Source organism: Epinephelus lanceolatus, chromosome 4 (assembly GCF_041903045.1).
Source record: "Epinephelus lanceolatus isolate andai-2023 chromosome 4, ASM4190304v1, whole genome shotgun sequence".
NCBI classification, from domain to species: domain Eukaryota; kingdom Metazoa; phylum Chordata; class Actinopteri; order Perciformes; family Serranidae; genus Epinephelus; species Epinephelus lanceolatus.
Window position 1 is genome coordinate 29254248 of NC_135737.1, and position 22121 is coordinate 29276368.

General features: G+C 41.0%; 2 protein-coding genes across 2 annotated transcripts; one reads left to right on the forward strand and one right to left on the reverse strand.

Moving 5' to 3' along the window:
• Positions 1-128: 128 nt before the first annotated feature.
• On the forward strand, positions 129-12936 carry scarf1 (scavenger receptor class F, member 1). The gene is made up of 11 exons (XM_033630653.2): positions 129-480; positions 678-739; positions 864-965; positions 5604-6144; positions 6220-6438; positions 6703-6831; positions 7495-7601; positions 7722-7833; positions 10271-10395; positions 10672-10809; positions 10921-12936. Exons 1-11 carry the CDS (start codon positions 380-382, stop codon positions 12039-12041), a joined length of 2757 nt encoding a protein of 918 aa, XP_033486544.2. The 5' UTR covers positions 129-379; the 3' UTR covers positions 12042-12936.
• On the reverse strand, positions 12494-21270 carry vtna (vitronectin a). Its single transcript, XM_033631737.2, has 8 exons — positions 21130-21270; positions 19066-19185; positions 18560-18970; positions 18346-18485; positions 18107-18263; positions 15774-15926; positions 15193-15678; positions 12494-13511 (listed from the first exon to the last, which is right to left on the reverse strand). Exons 1-8 carry the CDS (start codon positions 21185-21187, stop codon positions 13393-13395), a joined length of 1644 nt encoding a protein of 547 aa, XP_033487628.2. The 5' UTR covers positions 21188-21270; the 3' UTR covers positions 12494-13392.
• Between the last annotated feature and the right edge of the window lie 851 nt (positions 21271-22121).

Below are 22121 nucleotides of genomic sequence, written 5' to 3' on the forward strand. Positions count from 1 at the left end.
GGGAACAAGGTGGACATCAGGGGCGTGTGTTTGCATCTGTACGAGCCCTGCCAGTGTGTGCGGCGAGTTTTGTATGTTAGTGTTCGACCATCTTTAAAAAGCTCTGTGTCTGGCTGAATAGAAGGAAGTGGCTCTGACTTCCCCAGGAAATGGGAAGAGGAAACCCGGGGGCTTCGACCTCTCTGGCTACGCTGGAGCCACAAGACGACTCACGGGAGAGAAAGAAGGAGGGAAGGGTGGTGGGTGGACAGAGAGAGAGAGATACTGCCTCTCATTGTGCCCCCTCTGACTGGACGGAAAGCGAGTTGAGTAGAAAGTCAGGAACAGACATTAGAGAAAGATATTTGGACACTCAGGTTTGGATTCGGACTTTGTGGAGATGAAGCTTCTCCTCAGAGCTCTGAGTGCTCTGCTCTGCTGCTCGCTGTCCTCCTCACAACAACTAGATCCTGCTGGGAGAAACGTCTGCTATAATATCAGGTACAAGTCTACTTTCATTGTAGTTCCTTAAGGTATTTCTCAGGGAGCTCCACCTTCTCAGTGAGTACAGGATCGTGCTGGACAGCTCCTTAGTTTGAATACAGGCTCAATTTTCTCCTTTTAATTATTTTCTCAGGTTATTGCAGGTGTTTGTGTTTGATTTTTCCTGAGTGTTTTATTATTTTCTATAAACTCAGGAACCCCTCAACCCCCGTCTGTTGTACTGGATGGCGTCAAGAGGGAAATGAATGCACCATACGTGAGTTTAACTGTTCTCATGAACAGCGATCTGCACTTGTGCTTTTAATGCCGACATTTTTACTTTGTTTCCTAGTGTCCCATTAACTGGTGTGCTGTGTGTGTGTGTGTGTGTGTGTGTGCAGCTGTTTGTGAGGGTGAGCAGGCCTGCCAGAAGGATGAGATCTGCGTGTATCCTGGAGTGTGTCGCTGCCCACCTGGCTTCTTCGGAGCTCACTGTAAAACACGTGAGTCACATTAAAGCAGGAGCTGTGTAGCACCAATGAATTGATGTGTCTTTTTTTTCCAGTTTGATTCATAATGCGCCAAATATTTTAGTTTTAATGTGTGAAAGAGGCCGTTTAGGGTCATCTGATAATGATACTGACATGGCATGTTTCCGCAAAATGTCTTCATAAACCTGTAAATGTATCTCGTAAATTGAATGTGACCTGTTCCTGTACAATGTGGCTCATTGATCCCTGTTTCTAAAGTCAGAGAATTTTAATACTACACCAAAATAACATGAGTCTCTGTAACTAAATGTTATTTCTTGTGTAAAACTAGTGGAGAAAAAAACAGTATTTAAATCTTTTACTCAGATGTCCAGTCATTGTGTATGATTTAGGAGCATCTGTATCTATGTTTTCATTAGTTTGTGATCACTTGAAAATAAGACTTGTGTTTTCATTGCCTTACATTGAGACGTTTATCTCTACATACAGAGCAGATCCTCTTCAGTGGAGTCTGCCATATTGTTTTTACAGTAAATCAAACACTGGCTCTAGAGAGTTGCTTTATAGCGTTGACCACTGTAGTTCCCCAAACGCTTGGCAAACGGGAGAAGTTTGAGTGCTGCAACCTCCCCACTAGATGCCACTAAATCCTACACACTGGACCTTTAATACTAAACCACAAAATCATGCATCACTGTCACCAAATGGCAATTGACCCTTCACTAAGCCTCTCCCTTAAACAGTCACTGTCCAATCCTACGTTAGCAACCGTGGGTAGCAACCGAGAGGTCCGTCAAGCTTTCAGCAGAAGCTAATATGCCGAAGCGGTGTGCATACTGTAGCTACCTGCAAGTCCAACACCTAATACCCAAAAAGTGTCGAAGGTGGTGTTGAATTTTTCCCCTTCCCCAAGCCCAAGACCCAAGGAGAGAGATGCCAGATATGGCTAAAACAGTGTGGAAGACCACACGAACAGCTGAATCCAGCAAAGATCAATAAAAACACCTACGTTTGTCCCAAGTTAAGATGCTAACTAACATTAGCTAACACTAGCTTTGTGTGCTAGCTGCCCCAAGGAGGGAACATAACGCAACATTAACTTAAATTTAAACTGTATATTGACTTACCCCGCTGAACCTTCTGTGTTCCTGTATTTGTCCTTCACGTGAAGTGTCAACACGTGGGGTGCTTGGCACTTGCATTGCAACTGGTGAGCTTTCCCCTCTATTTTAATGTTCTCGTGATTTATACTCTGCCAGCAGATGATACTGTGAAGGTAGCTCTCACATGCATATTGAAGACCTTTCTGTTGGCTTCTCTCTGATATCTCCAAACAGTTTTTCCAGAAATTTGATGTTATTTCCTTTGGAATATCTCTGATATCACTGAAAACTCAATATTTCTTATGTTAGGAGCGAAAGCTTGACAGACGTGGCAACAGTAACTAAGGGGGGCGGGGCTTAGCAAAGGGTCAATTAAGGTCATTTTTTGTGTGAAACCAGCAGTAGAAGAAGTATTCAGGTCTTCAACTTAAAGGTGCTGTATGAGACATTAGAAACATTAATACAGCATCAAACCACTATTTGCCATGTAAAGATATATTAGAGTAACAGCATCCTGAGCAGAGAATGAAGTCACGCTACCTCTGTGTGTTTGTAGTATTGCGACCTTCTCATTTTATTGCTGTGATAGACATGGCGTTTGTGCACTTGAGTGCATGTGGGTCTGTGGGTGTGCATCCTACTGGTACACTAATCACCACTGCCCTGTACTGCGCTCATACAGCAGTTACCACTGTTAACAATGACTGTGTCATCATGAAAACATAACACCCACCTTCTGGTTCACCCCCAGGTTAACACCATTAGCTCTGTCAGCACTGTTGCAATTGTTAGCACTGTTCATGCTGTCAGCATTATTAGCTGCTACACCTCCATGTTGAGAACCGTGTGCAGAGACAACCTGAATCTGACTCTGAATCATGGGTATGCTCTGGATGTCACATATAGCTCCTTTAGGTAAAATTACAAATGCACAACATACAGTACACTCTACACAGAGGTTTTATCAACTTTATTTAGGCTAATACTTAAAGTAAAAGTACTCATTCTGCAGAATAATTCCCCCCATGACTGATATGTTATTATGAAGTACAGTTTAGATTATTTCAAGTTTGTATTGTTTATTCGCTCAATCTTTGCTTTAAAAGAAAATTATAATTAAACCCTGTTTGGCCCTACTCTGTTATTTAAAAGAAACCTCTTGGGAAGTTTAGAGGGGAAGTGTTGCTTTGGTAGAACGTTTAATAACTCATAAACATCTCAATTTTGATATGGGGCCCTGAACTAGACATATTTGAGGGGTCACAAACCTAAACATATCAGGAGCCACTGGTTTAATCTGTAACTATACATTTGTTTTGATAAACCCATCAAATGTTTTTATTGAAAATCTCACTCCGAAACCAGTAACTGTAGCTGCCAATTGTAGTGGAGTAAAAAGTAATATTATTCTCTAAACACATCAGAAGCAGTGTCATAAACTGGAAATACTCATGTATATATGCGCAGTTACATTCCTCCACTACACGTTGTTTTGTACAGTATCAGTGTTTGTTTGTTTTATTTAGGATCCCCATTAGCTGTTGTACAGCAACAGCTATTCTTCCTGGGGTCCTTTCAACAGTCTTTACATTGTGTCAACACAATTATTCCATTTACAACACATAATCACACATAACAATACAGAAAAACAAAACAAAAACATAAGACAATACACATACACGACAGCTCCTACAGGTCAGCAAAGGGTATATGTAACATTTACATATAAATATATTTCATCCGATGTCTATATATGTATCATATGTGTAAAACAGTTGTTTAATTGAGTTTGTCCTTGCTTTTGGTAAAGTAAAATTTCCTCTTGTAGCATGTCTGGTCGCGTAGTCATGTCTATCTGAACTAAAAGATATTTTCTTATACAAAATAGATGGTTTCTTTGCTGCAATTATATTTTTAAAAAATACTGGTAATGAATAAGTTAATCTATTTTTAACAGGTAACCAACATAAATAATTGTGCATTCCAGCAACATTTGTCCTATAGCCACAGTGTAGCGCTATGCGAGCTGCCCTATTCTGTACTTTTTGCAACTTTCCAGTGTAGCACTAGACCATACTGCAGGACAATAGTCTAGATTGGACAATATTAGAGACTGAATCACTAGTTTAGTTGAGCTTTGTGACATAAATACTGCACATCTTTTAACAACTGAAATACTGCTTCCCATTTTAGCAACCATTTTATTGATATGTTTTGTCCATGATAATTTACTGTATAAAATGACACCTAGGAGTTTGGTTTCTTTGACCTGTTTGACTGATAATTCATTTATGCAGAGCTTCAACTCAGGTTGACTTTGAAGAGTGTGAGTTGAGCCAAATACTATACTATACTAAACACTATTCGTCTTTAAAACATTAGGAACTAACTTGTTTCCTTCTATCCATTCAACCACCGATCGCAACTCCAAGACAAGCAATGTGTTTAACTCAAAAGATGTGGTTGTTGACATGTATATAGTTGAATCATCCGCATACATCGATATGGTAGCCTTATTTAAAACAAGTGGTAAATCATTTGTGAATATCGTATATAGCAATGGCCGAGACAGCTTCCTTGGGGCACTCCCCAGCTGACCTCTCCAACATCAGAATAACTACCATTGAAATAGACAAATTGTCTCCTGTTTGTTAAATAGCTTTTCATCCATAATATTGCTGACTGAGAGAAACCATAACATTCTAGTTTTTTCAATAATATTTCATGATTGAGAATATCAAAAGCTGCCATTAAATCAAGCAGGACAGCTCCTACTAGTTTCTTCTGTTCAATTTCTCTCAGCCAGTCATCAGTCATCTGAGTTAAAGCAGTCGCTGTTGAGTGTCCCTCCCTGTATGCATGTTGACAATCGGTAGTTAAATCATACAAGGAAAAATAAGCTCTAATCTGCTCACATACCACATTCTCCATAATTTTACTCAGCGCAGGCAGCAAACTTAGACAGACAACTGGGGCAATTAAATCTGCCACCAGTTTAAGAAATTTACCATCAAGGCCGTCAACACCTGGTGGTTTGTCTTTACAATTCTTTAATGTATTTTCTACTTTACTAGTACTTACTTTATCAAATTTAAAACTACAGTTTCTATCTCTCATAATTTATCTTTTATTAATAAGTAATATTGTTCATTATCTATTTTGCTCATATTATGCCTTAAATTATCTATTTTCTTTCTAAAATGATTATTTAGATGGTTTGCAATCTCCATTGGTTTGGTGAGAAAGTTTCCTTCCGTCTCCAGAAAAGATGGGGTTGGTTTGGTACTCCTACCCATCAAATTATTCAATGAATTCCAAAGGTTTTACTATCATTTTTAATCTCATTAATCCTTCCTTCATAATATAATTTCTTCTTCTTTTTATTTAACTTGGTTACAAAATTCCTTAATTTGCAGTATATTTGCCAGTCTGATTTATAGCCAGATCTATTAGCTGTTAGTTTTGCTTGATCGCGTTCCACCATATATTCTTTTAATTCTCTTTTAAGTGTTAAATGTATTCCCTGTGTTTGTCTGCTTGTTACCAGCCTGTCCTCCTGAGTTCTGGGCTTCAGACTGTCGCAAGGTGTGTCCGTGTTACCCACACGGCCGCTGTGACCCCGTCACCGGTGAGTGCACCTGCAACACCAACCGCTGGGGTCCGCTGTGCCAGTACGCCTGCAAGTGCGCCCGGCATGGCCGCTGCCACCCCGTCTACGGAAACTGCACCTGCGACGAAGGCTGGTGGACGTCAACCTGCACCAAGCCGTGTCAGTGCATCAGCGGGGGGTCTAAGGGCCCCGGCTGCGACCAGCTTACAGGTCGGTGTCAGTGCCACAGGGGCCACTGGGGGCTGAAATGTCCCGTCACTTGCAACTGCTACCTGTCGTCATGTAACCAGCGTACCGGTGTGTGTGAGTGTGAACCAGGCTGGTGGGGACCCAGCTGTGACCGGCGATGTAACTGTGACTTCACACACAGCAGCTGCAACCCAACAAACGGGCAGTGTGTGTGTCACCCAGGGTACTATGGTGACTACTGCAACCAGCCCTGTGAAGTTGGGAAGTACGGCAGCGGCTGTAAAATGAGGTACGTGCCATGAGATAGGTTTGTTTGTTAAAATACATGTATCTTACTGTTAACTGTTTGTGTCCCCGTCCTCAGATGTGGTTACTGTAAAGACAACCAACCCTGCTCTGCCTCTGATGGCGCCTGTGATGCCTGTGAGCCAGGCTGGAATGGGACACGATGCAGCCGCCCATGCCCGTCTGGTTCTTATGGTGATGGCTGCCAGGAGAAGTGTTCACGCTGCAGGAATAACGAACCCTGTGACCCAAAAACTGGAGAGTGTTGGAGGTGTGACCCTGGATGGACTGGAACCAGGTGGGCATGCATGTTAGAGGCATATATAAGCACTTTTGATCACGTGGCTCTGAAGTCACAGTGAAGGTTATGGGATAATTTGGAAGACAGACAAGTATTTTTTTTCTGCCTACGTCCATAAGTGCTAATCTGTGTGGGACAATATACACAAAAGTTGGGCTGTCAGTTAAAACTGTTGCACATGTAGTAAGATCAAGTTTTAGGATTAGAAATCAATTGTGAAATGCTCATTTGTGTCCCTGGTCATTGCTCCCTGTCGCCCAGGTGTGAGGAGGCCTGCTCCAACAGGACGTTTGGAGACGCCTGCAGCTTCCCGTGCAGCCCTTGTTTCCACGGTAACTGCCATCACGTGACAGGAAGATGTGTCTGTCAGCCAGGCTATCAGGGAGAGAGGTGAGCTTAAAGTAACATTTGAAACTGTGTCATTCTGTGTTTTTAGTTAGTTTGGTGTGTTATGGGAACCTGAAAATGGCCGTCATGTCCCCAGATTGATAAGGGCCTTTATTTGACCCTGACAAACATTGCTTTAGGCTGCTACACTATACTTTTGTTTTTAGAAGTTTTGCATGTTTTAACCCATGAACAACTACATTACTGCTTTATTCTTGTCAAACTTACATTACTATTGTTTAGTAATGCAGTTGTGAGCGCCTCTGTGATTTAACAGTTGAACTCTAAACAGCCCTGCAGTCATAAACTGTTCTCATAAAATCAAACACTCAGTAAACATAAAAAGATTCACGTGAATTGGTTTCTGAAACCTGAGAAAGGGGACTTTTCAAACCCAGACAGTCGTATAATTTAAGCAAATAAACAAAGTATGCCTTGGAAAATACTCAGCAGTATCGATACTGTATATGCAATTTGAGGTTAAACACACAAAACCTCCATTATGACCCCTTTTAGTTTTCATCTCTGTGATGCAGCGTGGTAGTTCCAGTAGTCAATACATTTATTTTCACTGTACACTAAAATAGATCATGATTCAGTCTTCACACACAGGATTTTCTGTCTGTGGTGGTGATGTCATTGCATGACTCTATGTTTTTTATCCAGCTGTAACAGCAGCTGCCCCGCCCTGCAATTTGGCCTCAACTGTTCCTCTGCCTGTGACTGTGGACAGGGGGTCAGCTGCGACCCGGTCACTGGTGTCTGCCCTAACAGTACGTACATCCATCGGTCCATCCATCCCTATATACTGGTCCATGGGTTAATGAAGGGCATCACATGTTCTTGGTGTGTGTGTGTGTGTGTGTGTGTGTGTGTGTGTGTGTGTGTTTCAGGTGGCAGAGCAGCTGTACTAGCTGGTGTCCTGGTTCCTCTGCTCCTGCTGCTCCTCGCTGTGCTCTGCTGCTGTTTGTGTTGTGGAGGAGGTCCTGTTGATGGCAAAGACAGGTCTGTACTTCACTTCACTCTGTTGATATCATGTCACATAGCATACTGTGGAAGCCCAAACACCACTCGACTGTCTGAAGCTAGACTGGAGACAGTTTAGTCTCGGCAGACGTTGCCAACTTTGATTTGTCAGTGGTTAAAACAAAGGGCTTTTATTTGGATTTGGAGCCATGACAAGCTGTAAGCCTCTCTATCTACATCTTCATACAAGAACAGAACCTTATTTATGTAACGAGACCCAGAATGTATAGGAAATGACTTCATAATTCCTCCTTAAAGGTATACTATGAACGTAAAAATTCAACCCCCTATTCACTCTCGAGCTCCTTAGGTGAAAAATGGTTAGGAGTAGGGAGGAGACATTTGAGAGACTAAGGAGTTTCCCAAGCAGAGGAGAAAATGGTGGAAACAAAAAGAGGTCGGAGAAGTATTCTCCAAACACTGGATGACAGTGAGTGAATGAAATGCCACACATTAGATTGTGCGGGGGTAATGTTTGCGGTCGATCTCATTTGGGATACGCTAGTCTTGCCACCAGACAATCAGAGATCTCTGCCTTCTGATAGTCTGGGGACACTCCTTTCTAAAGTGTGTTTAATACACCTGCGAAAACGGCCGGCAACAAAGCAACGCCTCTTGCATTTTTGAAAAGGACACACCTTCTCGGAAATGTGCGCTCCCCCTTTTCTCGTCTGCAAGGAAACAAACACACAGAGAGCTTGAAAATGGATGCCGAGAGATTTAACTCCGTTTTATCAAACGTGTGCTCATCCGTGAAGAAAATATTTTTTCCAGCGGATGTCTTAGTTACAACATGATTGAGCTAACTGGAGTAGTTTCATGTTGTATCCGACAACGGGAGGCTTTTAACAGATGACGTCCTGATGTTAGCTTTGCTGCTGCTGTTAGCTGTCCCTGTCAGCTGCAGCCACTGATGCTTTCTAGACATCGTGATTTCCCAAAACTGAATAAATACCACACATAGCAACACAAAACTGCTTTGCTAGCTCAATCATGTTGTAACTAAGATATCCGCTGGAAAAAATTTTTTTTTCATGGACCGTTTAATGAGTTATTACCTATTACAGACACTGCTAACGGCTAAGAAATAGTAATGTTTGTTCAAACATTGTGTTTATAGACTTTACAAACATTGGATGATACAGTGATGTGAAAAATGTGATAAACCAGCAGAGCTTTTAGCTATATATATAGCTAAGTTATATATAGAGAGCTAAAAGCTCTGCTGGTTTTCTACCCGGAAGTAGGCTATTTGTAAACAACAAGGCGAATCCCTCTATAGTCCTGCCGGACGGATGAGTCATGGCCTTGTAAAAGATCATGTTTGTTTCTTTTAGTTGGCGAGAATGTGTCGCCGCAAACGCGACAAACATCCACTAACTTTGACAGCGTTTTCTGCAAACGCGGCTGAGCCATTTTGTACCGCTATACGAGTTTCTAGTGGGACTATGTTTACAAGCACAAGAGTTCAGCGAGCCACCGAAGGACCGCCCTACAGATTTACTATTGGTTCTGCAACGTAGGGAGTTTTTTTTAAACTCTGAAATTGTATCCGCCCATCTAAACACAAAATCAGGGAGAAAGTCATCAGTCTTTAGTTAAGCAAAGCATCTGAAGACTGACTTGTGAGTCTAGGGATACGCACACACTTCCCACCTAACACTATAATGCCAGAAACAAAATGATCACTAAGATATTTGAAAAACTGGAAAAATGCAACAGTGCAGCAGTGATGACTTAAGTCTGTCTCAACCTTCCATCAGCAGAGTGATCACACCAACAATGACAACACTTTCAGTCTCATATTGTGACGCTGTTTATATCATTTCCACTGGGTGTCCACACCTTGCAGACTCACAAAAGGGCCTGTCTGTGACAACCAATCACACCTGTTAGAAGTATGTGTCATACCTAGCAACAGGGGGTCAGCGACACCTCCTCACTAAGGTAAAAGTTTCTGTCCCTTCCTTGCTCAGAGCTGCTCTGAGAACTTTCCTAAATCACTCCTAAGCTAAGCTACTAAATTTTTTTAGTCCAAGTTAGGAGCTCTCTGAGAGTTCTCAGAATGGTTGCGAATTTGGCCCCTGGTCACTACCTTGTTATCAAGTTCACCTCACCTGCATGCTGTTCCCAGGAACATCCCCAACACAGCAAAGTCTCTGGAAATAAATACACCACCACACTCTGTTAGTGGGTCATAAGTGACGATTGAGAGAGATTCCTTCTGCCTTAGTCTAAAATCCCATATAGTATTAACCTTTAACACCGGCAATGCTGCAATGATGACATTTCAGGTCATGGAAAGATACTCACCATAGATTTTAAATAGTGAGGTTCAACTGCACAATTGACACAAATTCATCAATGGCACTGTGTATGAGTGTTAAATTATTCCAATATACTTTCTGTCTTCCAGAGCAACTGTGGCTGAAGGAGGCTTGTCAGCTCGCATGAAGTATCACGTCTACAGCGTCCTGGCTAACATCGGTGCTGCCATCCCCTGTATTTCTAATTGGTCCTCTGGCCTTCCTCGAGTCACTGGTCAGTCTGACAACACAGTGTTTCATTCATGGATTGTGTACAAACTCCACTACTTCAAATCACTTGTTTTTCAGAGTTACAGTGACCAAGTGTCTTTTCAGTATCAAATGTATTTACATTAAATTAATACATTAAATAAAAAGTCTCTGAGCTCTTTGGAAATTGATGTGTCTCTTAAAATCCTGAAATATTTTAAAAGAGAACAAACCTTGTATGGATTTGACTAACATTATCTTTTATTATTTCATCTATTTGTCATGTCTCACATACACACAGTGTCTCACCATGACCCAGAGCTGACGTTTAACCACAGCTTCATTGAGCCTCCTTCCTCTGGCTGGGTGACCGAGGGCTCGTCCTTTGACAGCGATGAGGAGGAGGGAGAGGCGCTCTACTGTGTCCCTCCAAGAGAAGGTAGGAACACCAGACTTTACACTGCCCTCTTTTGGTGGTGAGCAAAACTACCACTGAAAACTTCCCCTCCACATCTTCTTATATCATTTGACTTTTCTGTCTCTTTGGCAGACATCCCAGCGGTGGCAGGCGGTGAGTTCCAGGAAATGAGCTCCAAGTGTAACATGTTCTTAGACCCGTCCGGCTTCAGCAGTGAGGACATCACCTCGCCCTTCAACATCCCTCGCACCTCCAGCATTGCCAAGTCCAAGCGCCCATCTGTGTCTTTTGCTGAGGGCACCCGCTTCAGCCCCAAGGAGAGGCGTGGCTCAGCTCAGGACCCTGGCGCTCTCCCAGGACACCCACGCAACAAACCAAAGTCACCCTGGGGGGTTTTGATGCTGTCCTCCCTCCAAAGTCAGGGAGGTGCAGCTAGAACTGGGGAGGAAGATGGAGCTGAGGGCAAGGAGGGGGAAGATGAAGAGGATACGCAGGAGACAGACAATCAGGAAACAAGCTGTGAGGCAGGGGACCAGGAAGTAGACAGAACCCCCTCCCGGGCCACCCTGCAGGTCCCTGGGGCATCAGGACGAAGGCGGACTATGTCCAACACAGCTGCTCATAAAGGGACCCAGCTGTCAACATCTGCCTCTGATGCTCAGGCGGGGGGCTTAAATAAGGTCACCACCGTGTACGTGACGGTGGGTAAGGCAGGTAGGCCTGTGTCAAAAACAGAGACGAGCTCTGAAGGCCCTGTTCAGGCCATGCTGCGGCGACTCGGCAGCCTCCAGAGAAAAACAGAGCAGGATTCTGGCAGGTCCAAGCCTAAATCAGCTGAGGGAATTACCAAACCACCCAGGAGGAAGCTCGGAGCTCGGGCGACTGTGTGGGAGCAGGGAGGGCCGACTGGAGGGGAGGTCGGCATTTGTAAGCCAATCAGGAGAAAGCATTCTTCTCTCAACGCCCCTGACACGACTGGTGCTAATGACACTCCATCACAAGAGAGCGGCACGCCAAAAAGGCCTCTGTCGTCCATTTTGAAGAGCGTGCCAGAGGTGAATTCAGCTGACTCTGGGTCAGATCTGCGGGCGGACGGTGGCAACTCCAGTGCAGGAAAAACTGAGGGCACCTACTTGACTGTGGGACCAGCAGGAGACGCTGTGAGTCTCACCGAGGTCATCACCAATGAAGGTGCAGTGGTCAGTGCGAGTGATGAACCCTGCTATGAGAACGTCATGATTAAATCCTCTTAACCTCTGAGAGACAACACGTCAGCAGGTCTGATCCAAACACAAGTGCGTGTTTCTTACTCTGCAGATACGATGTTACAGGCACAAAGGGAAAACTCTTGAATTATGGTGTTATTTGTTAAAGTTATGCACCACTGCTTCTTGCATATTAACATTTAAAAGCATTTGTTATTAAAAAAAATACTTTAATGTTTAGCCTAAATTCTATAGAATATAGATGTAACACATAAATTTATATTTTAGGCTGAAAGATAACCTTCAGTGATGCATGTTGTATTAATTGTATACATACAAGTACTGTAATATCTGAGCCTGTGTGTGCGTCGACTCGAGATAAACACACACACACACAGAATAAAGAGAATGGAAATTTTTGACATCTGGGTTGTACCAGGAAGAGGAGAGTAAATTTTTGCAAAAAATATCATCATAGTCGTAAAGCATCATAAACTCTGTTTTTCATTGATGTTTTTATTTGTCATAGAGGAAAATACAAGCAAGAAAAGATGGTGACAGGTTGTGAATATGCAATCAAATGTGACTCACTCAGAATCAGCACATTGTTCAAAGATCTGTCCAAAGCTGCTAAAATTCATCAAGGTTGCCAAGATTACTCATGGGAAAATCTGATGCTGCTGTTGGGTAGAAACTCCATTGTTGCAATTTAGGGATTTCTCTTTGCATTACTCACAGGAAAATCTGTATGACCATGTACCAAACTGTAACGACCGCTTGGTGGATGAAAAGTCTTATCAACCCTGTGTTATATTTTGTTATTCCCTATATATATATATATGTGTATATATATATATATATATATATATATATATACATATATATATATATAGGTGCTGATGATTGATAAGGAGAAAATAAACATTGATAAGGAGAAAATAAACATTTGTAGATACATGATTCAGAAAACATCACTGAGTTACTGAGGCTATTAATCTGTAAAACATAAAACCTTAAACCTGTTTAAAATGAGCTGTTTAATCTTTGTTACATAGCCTAAAATTCAGACTGCTGTCAGCTCTGACACCACCTTCTGTCTCAGTAGCAAATTTTCATCATAGTTGTGTTTAACTGAGCAGCTGATGTTTTGAACACATGAGATGACCTAAATCAACCAGTTGAACTTTGGCCATGTTGAGGCCAACTTCTGTGGAGAGCCGCAGTGAGTGGACTTTCATTGATCTCCAGTGTTTGCTAAAGCTGATGAGCAGTTATGTAGTACAATGAATAAGTGTGTCACACTTTCAACAGCCAACACGGCCTGTTTCAGGTAAAATTAATCTGTAATGTACAAAGTTAGCCCCAACTTAGCGTATTAAAGTACCTAAAGTATCTGAAACTACTTCTCTGCCCCAGTGGTGTCTGAACAGCCGAGCCAGTACTTGGCAATGGATCTGGGGTATGGAGGCATGGCGTAGTCAACTCTCTTGGTCCTGAGGTCCACTCTGTAGTACGCATCTGGAAAACAGAGAAGACAGTCATTAATGTTCCCTGAAGCAAAACTTCTTGTCTTTTTTAAGATATTTTTATGGGCATTTTTTCCTTTAATTGATAGGATAATGAAGTGTGAAAGGGGGAGAGTGAGAGGGAGAGACATGCAGCAAAGGGCCACAGGCCGGAGTCAAACCGAGGCAACAGCCTTGTACATGGGGCGCCTGCTTTACCACTAAGCCACCGACGCCCCATTCATGTCTTTTTCTTTGGTGAGTCGTAAACCAGGTAGCAGTACTGAATACCACCCAGAATCAAAAATATGTATTTGTCCTTTTACCTGTGCTATTTATCAGTCTAGATTGTTTTGGTGTGAGTAGCTGAGTATTGGAGATATTGGCTGTAGAGATGTCTGCCTTCTCTTGAATATAATGGAACTAGATGGCACTCGGCCTTGGGGTTCAGTATCTTGCTCAAGGATGAGGAGCTGGGGATCGAACCGCTGATCTTCCGATGACTGTACGACCCGTTACTTTCTGAGCCACAGCTGCCTCGAAAGAAGAAAGTGTGCATCTACTCATGGACAAGAGGTTTGTGCTTGTGACAGTGAGAGATTTAAACAGTAATGGGTCCTTGCTGAGCTGTTTCGTTAGCCACGACTATTGAAAGAAAGCTGGGACATACTCCTTGACCCCATGGGAGTTATGGGGTGTTACACATGTAGGAGGGTTACAGCAGGCAGCGCTAGAAATTAAGGGGTGTGTCCATTCAGGTGCTCTCTGGGAGTGCTCTTCTACGCTTGGCCTGACAGAACTTTTTGATTACACTCAAATGGATGTCAGCTGATATACAACAGAAGGTTTTTATATAGAGAGCATTTGTTCAAGGTCTTTCATTAAGAACTTTTTTAATAATCACAGAATTGTAATTCTCACCCATATCTTTTCTTTTCGTATAAGATATATACTCATCCCAATGATTTGACATGACGCCATGACTTCTCTTTAACCCCCTTGACTTTAGCCAATTCAGTGGTGCAAGGTGAGCTGGCAGTGGATGCATGCTTCTCTCTGCATGTTGGTATCATTAGTGGGTGTACTTTGGTAGTAATAAAATAGTTCCTTCATGAAGCTGCTCTCAACAAGACCTGTGGATAATCTTGAGTAATTGGGTCATGATTTCTGGAAACAGACATTGCTTTTGATTTTTTCAAATGTATTTTTTTGGCCCCTTGAGCACCACAGGCTGAGTGCCATCTAGTTCCATTACATTTGAGAGAAAGCAGACATCTCTACGGCTGATATCGCCAACACTCACTTAAGAGTGAACTGTCCCTTTAAAGATGACAGGCAGCGGAACTGTGGTGATTTTAGGCAGCTGTTTCTTTGTCATGTGGACTGGTAAACAGCATGTGAAACTAGTTATAATCAGCCTTCTGTGGCTGGACGACGCCAGGAGATGTTTGATAAAATTAGTCAAATGAATTCCTGTCTGCTCTCGACATCTGTAACTCATCTAACAAAGGTCTTCTTTCATTAGTCTGAACGAGCTCACACATGTGCCTGGGTACCTTCTCCTACTGATTTGACCACCTTACCCATTAAACCTATGAAACAATGATCATTATATAAGCATTTGTATCGTTAAAATGTTTTGACTATTATTAACCTAAACTGTACTGCTAATGAATCGGTCCCTGCAGTGTTACCTCCTTTAAAGAAGTAGACGCTCTGTATGGGCATACTCCTTTGGATGGACCCCAAGAGCCACCTTTCGTCTCTTGAATCATAGTTCCCTCTGTTGTTCTGTCGATAACCATCCCGCCATCTGTCCTGGTCCCAGTCTTGATTCCACAATCTGTCCCAGTCTCGTCTGAGCCTCTCCTCCATCTCCATCCTCCTCTCTGCCAACCTCAGACCCATTTCCATCCCCCTTTGTGCGAAGTCCTGGCCCATGTTCATGCCCCGCTCAGCCATGGACCCCCAGAAGGGTGAACGGCTTTGCCTCCTACGACCCCACTGCTGTCCCTGGCCCTGCTGTTGACCCCACCGCTGGTCAGGCTGGTCGTCGTTGCGGCGTGGTGTGGGCCTCCAGGGAGGGACGTACATTCTGCCAGCCATGGCAGCGTCCAGTGGAGACTTGAGGCCCTTCCAGTCCTTGTCAATGAAGTGGTGTTTGTCGTGATGCTGAGGCACTGAAGAAGGTTAGAAAAATATTAAGCTGTACAAATGACAACACCCGCCTCCACCTCCCAAACACATACAGATGACCTATAACACCACAACTCACTGTTAGAGAAGAGCTCGCTGATAACACGTTCATAGTTGTTGTAGTATACGTCAGTGTAGCGCCTGAACAGTGCGGACGGCGACCTCTCAGACAGGTTGATGCACTCCTCATGGGACGGCTGGTGCAAAAACTCATACGTGTAATACTGATCCCCTGGAGAGACCAAAAAGACATAAGTAGTTTTATGTCACCCATACAGAAATATATGACATATATGCCCATATATCAAGAGTGAGTTGCCATATATGTTACCTATAGGGTGATATATTTTTTCATCACATATATACATCCTCTGAATATATGAGGATATAAGTTTCTAACATATATGAAATACCCACAGTAAAATATGTGTATGTACATATATAAAAAATATCTGATAAATTTTCATATGGTATTATATGTTGTTACAATATATTTTAGCAATATATATTTATTTATATGTGCAAGTTCATGAAAACAGCATACATACAACAACCCTATATATGCTTATGTATGTTTTCTTCTTAATTTTTGACATGCATGTCTGTGATTTATATTTATATATATAATATTATATTAATTGGCTTTGGGATGGCTGTTTGTACATAACATATATGTCTATATTATAAGCAGAAATTATATTTGTACATTATTAGAAATCTACATAATGAATTTTTATACGGTATTATATGTTGCTACTATATAAGATTAACAATGTGTTATTAATTAAATATGCTGGTTTATAAAAAGAACATATATACAAAAATTCGGTACACGTGTTTATTTAAAAATAAATTTTTGACATAAACGGCAATCTTTTATATGGAAGCGTATTGCATTCACTTGACAAATAAAAAAAAAATCTGTTTTACTGAGTAATTTTTTCTGTTGTTCGGTGTAATTTTTTCAGTTTTTCTGAGTATTTTTTTCTGAGTTAAGAGAGCAATAGAACAACAGACGCTTTCATTCCTTTCTTGAGAGCTCGATATAATGGAAGCAAACATGACCCGCTTGTTTAGTTTAATCTAGTTTTACTTTGTTTTGGGTTATGTGTCCAACTGATTCTGGAGAAACACTGCAATGTCCAGCAGATCTGAATGGGCTTTTCGTCTGAACAACCGCAAAGTCTTAAGGTGCCTGCGTAAAGTCGACAAACTAATGATAACACCATCTATATGACTTAAAGACAAGAGTATCTCCCAGTGTCTCAAACCCAAAACAAAGTAAAACTGGATTAAACTAAACAAGCGGGTCATGTTTGCTTCCATTATATTGAGCTCTCAAGAAAGGAATGAAAGCGTCTGTTGTTCTATTGCTCTCTTAACTCAGAAAAAAAATACTCAGAAAAACTGAAAAAATTACCACGAAAAACAAAACAAAACAAAACAAAAAATTACCACAAAAAACAGGAAAAAAATTACACTGAAAAACAGAAAAATAAAAAAATTACTCAGAAAAACAGATTTTTTTAAATTTGTCAAGTGAATGCAATACGCTTCCGTACTTTAATACTTACATAGGTAATATTAATATTATTTTGATGGGTTTTGGGATGATATATATGTACATAACATATACGTCTATAATATGAGCATAAATTATATCTGTACGTTATTATAAATCTACATGATGAATTTTTGTACTGTATTATATGTTGCTACCATATAAGGTTAACATTATGTTATTAATTATATATATGCAGGTTTATGGAAAGAACATACTGTATATACAAAATGCTGTAGCGTATATATGTTTTTTAAATTAATTTTTGACCCAAAAGGAAAGCTTTTATATTTACATATGTAATATTAACATTATATTGATGGGTTTTGGGATGGATTTATATGTGTATAAGTTATACGTCTATTACACAAGTATATATTATATCTGTACATATATCAGGAAGCTATTTGATTTTTTTTTTTATATGGTATTATATATTGCAACCATATACGTTAACAATATATATTCAATTTCAGCAGGTAAGAGCACCAGCTTTCCCGCTGTAGATTGGGGTTCAAGTCCTGGTTGGGACAAGTCTTCAGTGAGAGTAGTAAGTAAGTAAGTGTGTAAATATAAAGCAATAAATAAGATAAAGTAGAAATGAAATGTGCATTACAATAAAAATAAAATGTACATTATTTTACCGTATTTACACTAGTACTTAAGATATAAAAATTAGAATATTAAAATAAAATATATATCATCACTGTGCTGAGGGTGTAAGTGTGAAAAATTTAACACAATTACATGTACATACATTTAATTTCCATATGGGTAGCTACATGTTAAGTATCTCCAGGGCAAATATTCTGTCGAAACATATGGATGTGTTGTGTAATGTCCGACTGTACCTTTGAAAAAGTAGACCTTCTCTCTTCCATTATGACCCGGAGCAGGCAGAGCAAACGCAGCATCCACATGAGTAGGAATTTTGTCAAAGCCCACGCTGATATCTCGAGGATAGTCGTCATCCAGCACACCGTCATCAAACCTCCAGTACTTGCCTCCCTAATGAGCATTTGTATTGTTAACACAGCAGAGGGCTGATGTACATGATTTATTAATACAAGATCATTCCCTGTGTCCCCACCTTGAAGATATATGTCTTCCCTTGACAGTTGAGGCGAGTGAAGGCAGCATCAATAGGCCCGGTGATGCCCCACACGTCCTTTATGAGCTTTGGATAACCAGGAAGCACCGACTTCTGGTCCAGTTCAAAAAAGTACTCGCCTAGAAAAACACATGAGTTCAGAAGCAAGTTTTGCTCTGTATCAAATACAGTTGAGTATTAGGGGATGACTCACCTCTGAAGGCGTATATGGAGCCATTTTTTAGTTGCATGAAGGAGTTAAAAGGCCTCCCGCTGCAGGCCACAGCGTCTGGGTCAGGGGCTGCAGTGGTGGCTGTCGTAACAGGAACAGTGGTCGTCTCAGCTGTTGTGTGAGTCTGAGGGGGTTCAGCTGTGCTAAGGAGATCCTGCGCAGGTGAGACTGTCTGTGAAATGAGTGTATTCTGAGGTATGGTATCCATCACTCGAGGGGGTTTGGTCATTTCCAGTGTGGTCTCTGAATGTCGATGTGGTCTGCGAGCGAAGTCTGAGGCAGGCTTCCGTGTGGGCCTCAGCTGACGACTGGCAACAGTGGCAGTTGTCGGAGTGATACCTTCAAACAGCTCGTCATCATCATCCTCTGCAAACACAAATGTGTCTCCGCGAGCTGGGGGAGAAAAGTGACATCTATGACAAATTTCCCTGCACCATTTTTACTGTGTCACAACGTTACTGTGTCTTGTGAGCAGAGAGGTTTCTTACTCGTCATACCACAGATGACCTCATAGTCAGAGCAGCAGCTCTTGTAGTACTTGCACATGGAGTCACACTGGCACTTCTTCTGAGAGTCAAAGCCATTCTCACAGCGGTCCATACAGGACTCTGAAGAGAAAAGGACAATATGTAAATTGTTTCTATAGTTTTTATTTGTGTATTCTCTACACCTCTGACCAAATGAATGTCCTCCTTTAAAAAAAAACAAAGTTACATTTAGGCTTTGTTTTGATTACAGGTCCCATTAGGCTTTGATTAAGACTCATATGTTGGTTTTTTTTCATCATTAATAGTAATGGTTATTTTCTGATCAGTTTAGCTAACCCTGTATATTAAATGGCTGCTTACTGTGTCCTGTTTGTATTCATTATTGCAAATAGTGTTGAAACAAATAGTTAATTGATTAATTGATCAACACATAGCAACAATTCTGATACTGGCTTAGTTGTTGTAGTCATTTATTAACCAAGAATGCAGTAAATACCATAACTTGTTAAATCTGAATACATTGCTTCATATTTTGGTTATTTGTGAATATTTGCTGGCATTTTATAGACTTAATAATTACCTAGGTAACTGTAAAAATAATCATCAGATTAATAGAAAACTAATATAAATATTGCAGTCCTAACTGTACTATATACTATATAATTAATATATATATTCAATTAATAGCCGGGCTATTATTTGCGTAAACCACGGAAATCAGCAGGCTTATATTTGGGACAGGCCTTTAATTCCTTTCACACAAAATGGTTGCTCAGCAATGATCGGGAAATACAGTCAAATTGTTTAATGAAATCAGTGTGAATATTACTTTTATAAAAATTAGGCTTCAGATATTCTATCAATTATCATTCATTTGATCAAGCTTCGACAAACGGTGCATCAGAGGACTCGATGGATTCTCTCAATGATTATGGAACCTGGCTTACCGACACCACACCACTTTATCATGTCAAAAGAATACTCACAACTTAGATTAATTTTTAATATGAATAACTTATAGGTTAATCGAGGAATGGGCACATACTTTGAGGTAGCTAACAATCTGGTTTTATACATCTGAAGACCTTCTTTAGATAAAACAAAAAATCAAAAGCCGAACTGCCTGGCAACCAGACCAGGCTTCTAATTGAGACAGACCTTTATTTGTCACAATGTGTAGCCACAGAGGGCGAGTAAAAGGGACTGGGTGTTTAATTGGGACTAGGCTTTTAATTGAATTTTTTTCGGTATGTCTACAGGTGTAGACAGAGCACCCAAACTTCATACCCCGATTGGTTAAAGGTCCAATGTATAGAATTTAGTGGCATCAAGCAGTGAGGTTACAGAACTGAAACTTCTCCCGTATGCCAAGCATTACAAGAACTATGGTGGCTGACACAAAAACGTTCACAAAACAAAAGAATTGACGTGCTCGACTCACCGTCTGAAAAATCACAGGGTGCCGACCCAAAACTCACAAACTGAATAAATCCAAATGTCAGCACTCACAAATATCATATATATCAGTCTTTTAATAACGCACAGCAGTATCACAAACGGACGCGTTTCAGTACTTGGCTTTCCTCAGCGTTGACACAAAAACGTTAAAATGTGATAACAGAAAAACACGAATGGCCCTATTTTATGTTTAATTTGTCTGTTCTGGGCTGCTGTAGAACAACATGGTGGACTCTGTGAGAGGAGACTGGTTCTTTATGTGGATATAAAACAGCTCATTCATGAAAACATGATTCTTATTCGCAGATGAATATAAACCAATGAAAACATACTGTAGTGATGAATATGATATACCATTTTTATAAATGGAGGCAATGCAAAGGACCTTTAAATAAATAGAAAAAATGTCATTAATGATGATGTTAAATGTCAGTTTCTATATCCAATATAGCTGCTAATAGCAATACCAAACACAGTTAGGACACAGAGTGGCTCCATTATCAAGTCTGACTGCAACATAATACTGAAGGATGTACATCAACCAGCAACACTCCTCTATATTCTAACTACAACTAAAATTTGAAAGTGATTTTTGATGTTACTCACCCTCTGCAGCAAAAGTCTGAGCGAGCAGAGCGAGCAGCAGGACGGCCCACAGCCTCATGTTGCCTCTGTGGTGTGAGAGGACAGAATGAGAAAGTAATGACGGACCGCGTGCTCACAATCATTGGAAACATGTGTCAGTCACCCTGCTTCCTTGTTTACTTTAACCTTATTTGCAGACTTCTTTCTACTGGAGCAAATAAACAGAGACACACAGCCAGAAAAAAGGTCAAACAAAAGCTTAGGCAATGTGACCATCTGCTGACCTCTGACTGTGTTACTGTTGCATTTTGTACTTAAATCTAAAGTTCATGAAGTGATCACAGAGATGTGGATTTCTCTGTCTGCAGTGTCAGTAATGTTACTCAATCAACAATATCACCCTACATCACCCTGTGTTATTTCATTACCAGCCTTCAGGACAAGACTGGACATGAGTTTGGCTTGTAATCTGGTGTCACTGTGAGGCCTCAGCATGCTGTGTCGTCTCATAAAACCGTGGTTACAAGCTGGTAAAGAAAATTGACAACCGCATTAAAGCGCAACAAATGGACGGCAGACATCTTTGTCTTTGTGTGTATGTGTGCACTTTTGTGTGTAATGTTTAAGCAGCAGGTTTTCTTTCCATCTTCACAAGCACACAGAACGGTCATGTGATGAGTCTGTGGGCAGTTCACAAAAATCACAATCACAAGTTTGCTGTCAAAGCCAAAATCCGTTGTTTCCGTTATTTCATTACAACTAATACAATAAACAAATTAAAATCTGGATCCAATTAAAATTTCCATTTCCCCTTGAACACCAACACAAAAGGATATTTTATATTTCACATGAACATATGATTGATGTTTGCATAGCTGTCTTGATGCAGATGAATAGCATTTTTAAATCTTATTTTGGGTACTTATCTGTATCTTATGAGTGTACTCTCTCCTGATATTCCCATGAATATATTAAACTGTCAGCCAAGTCTAAAATACTGTAATGTGTAGTCT

What these genes read in the sequence shown, in the direction of transcription:
- scarf1 (XM_033630653.2), top strand. Translation starts at nt 380, where the DNA reads ATGAAGCTTCTCCTCAGAGCTCTGAGTGCTCTGCTCTGCTGCTCGCTG. An exon ending in GGGAAATGAATGCACCATAC is followed by an intron (nt 740 to 863) that starts GTGAGTTTAACT and finishes GTGTGTGTGCAG; the next exon opens with CTGTTTGTGAGGGTGAGCAG. An exon ending in CCTGGATGGACTGGAACCAG is followed by an intron (nt 6,439 to 6,702) that starts GTGGGCATGCAT and finishes CCTGTCGCCCAG; the next exon opens with GTGTGAGGAGGCCTGCTCCA.
- vtna (XM_033631737.2), bottom strand. Translation starts at nt 21,187, where the DNA reads ATGAGGCTGTGGGCCGTCCTGCTGCTCGCTCTGCTCGCTCAGACTTTT. An exon ending in GGAAGACATATATCTTCAAG is followed by an intron (nt 18,264 to 18,345) that starts GTGGGGACACAG and finishes AATGCTCATTAG; the next exon opens with GGAGGCAAGTACTGGAGGTT. An exon ending in CAGCGAGCTCTTCTCTAACA is followed by an intron (nt 15,679 to 15,773) that starts GTGAGTTGTGGT and finishes AACCTTCTTCAG; the next exon opens with TGCCTCAGCATCACGACAAA.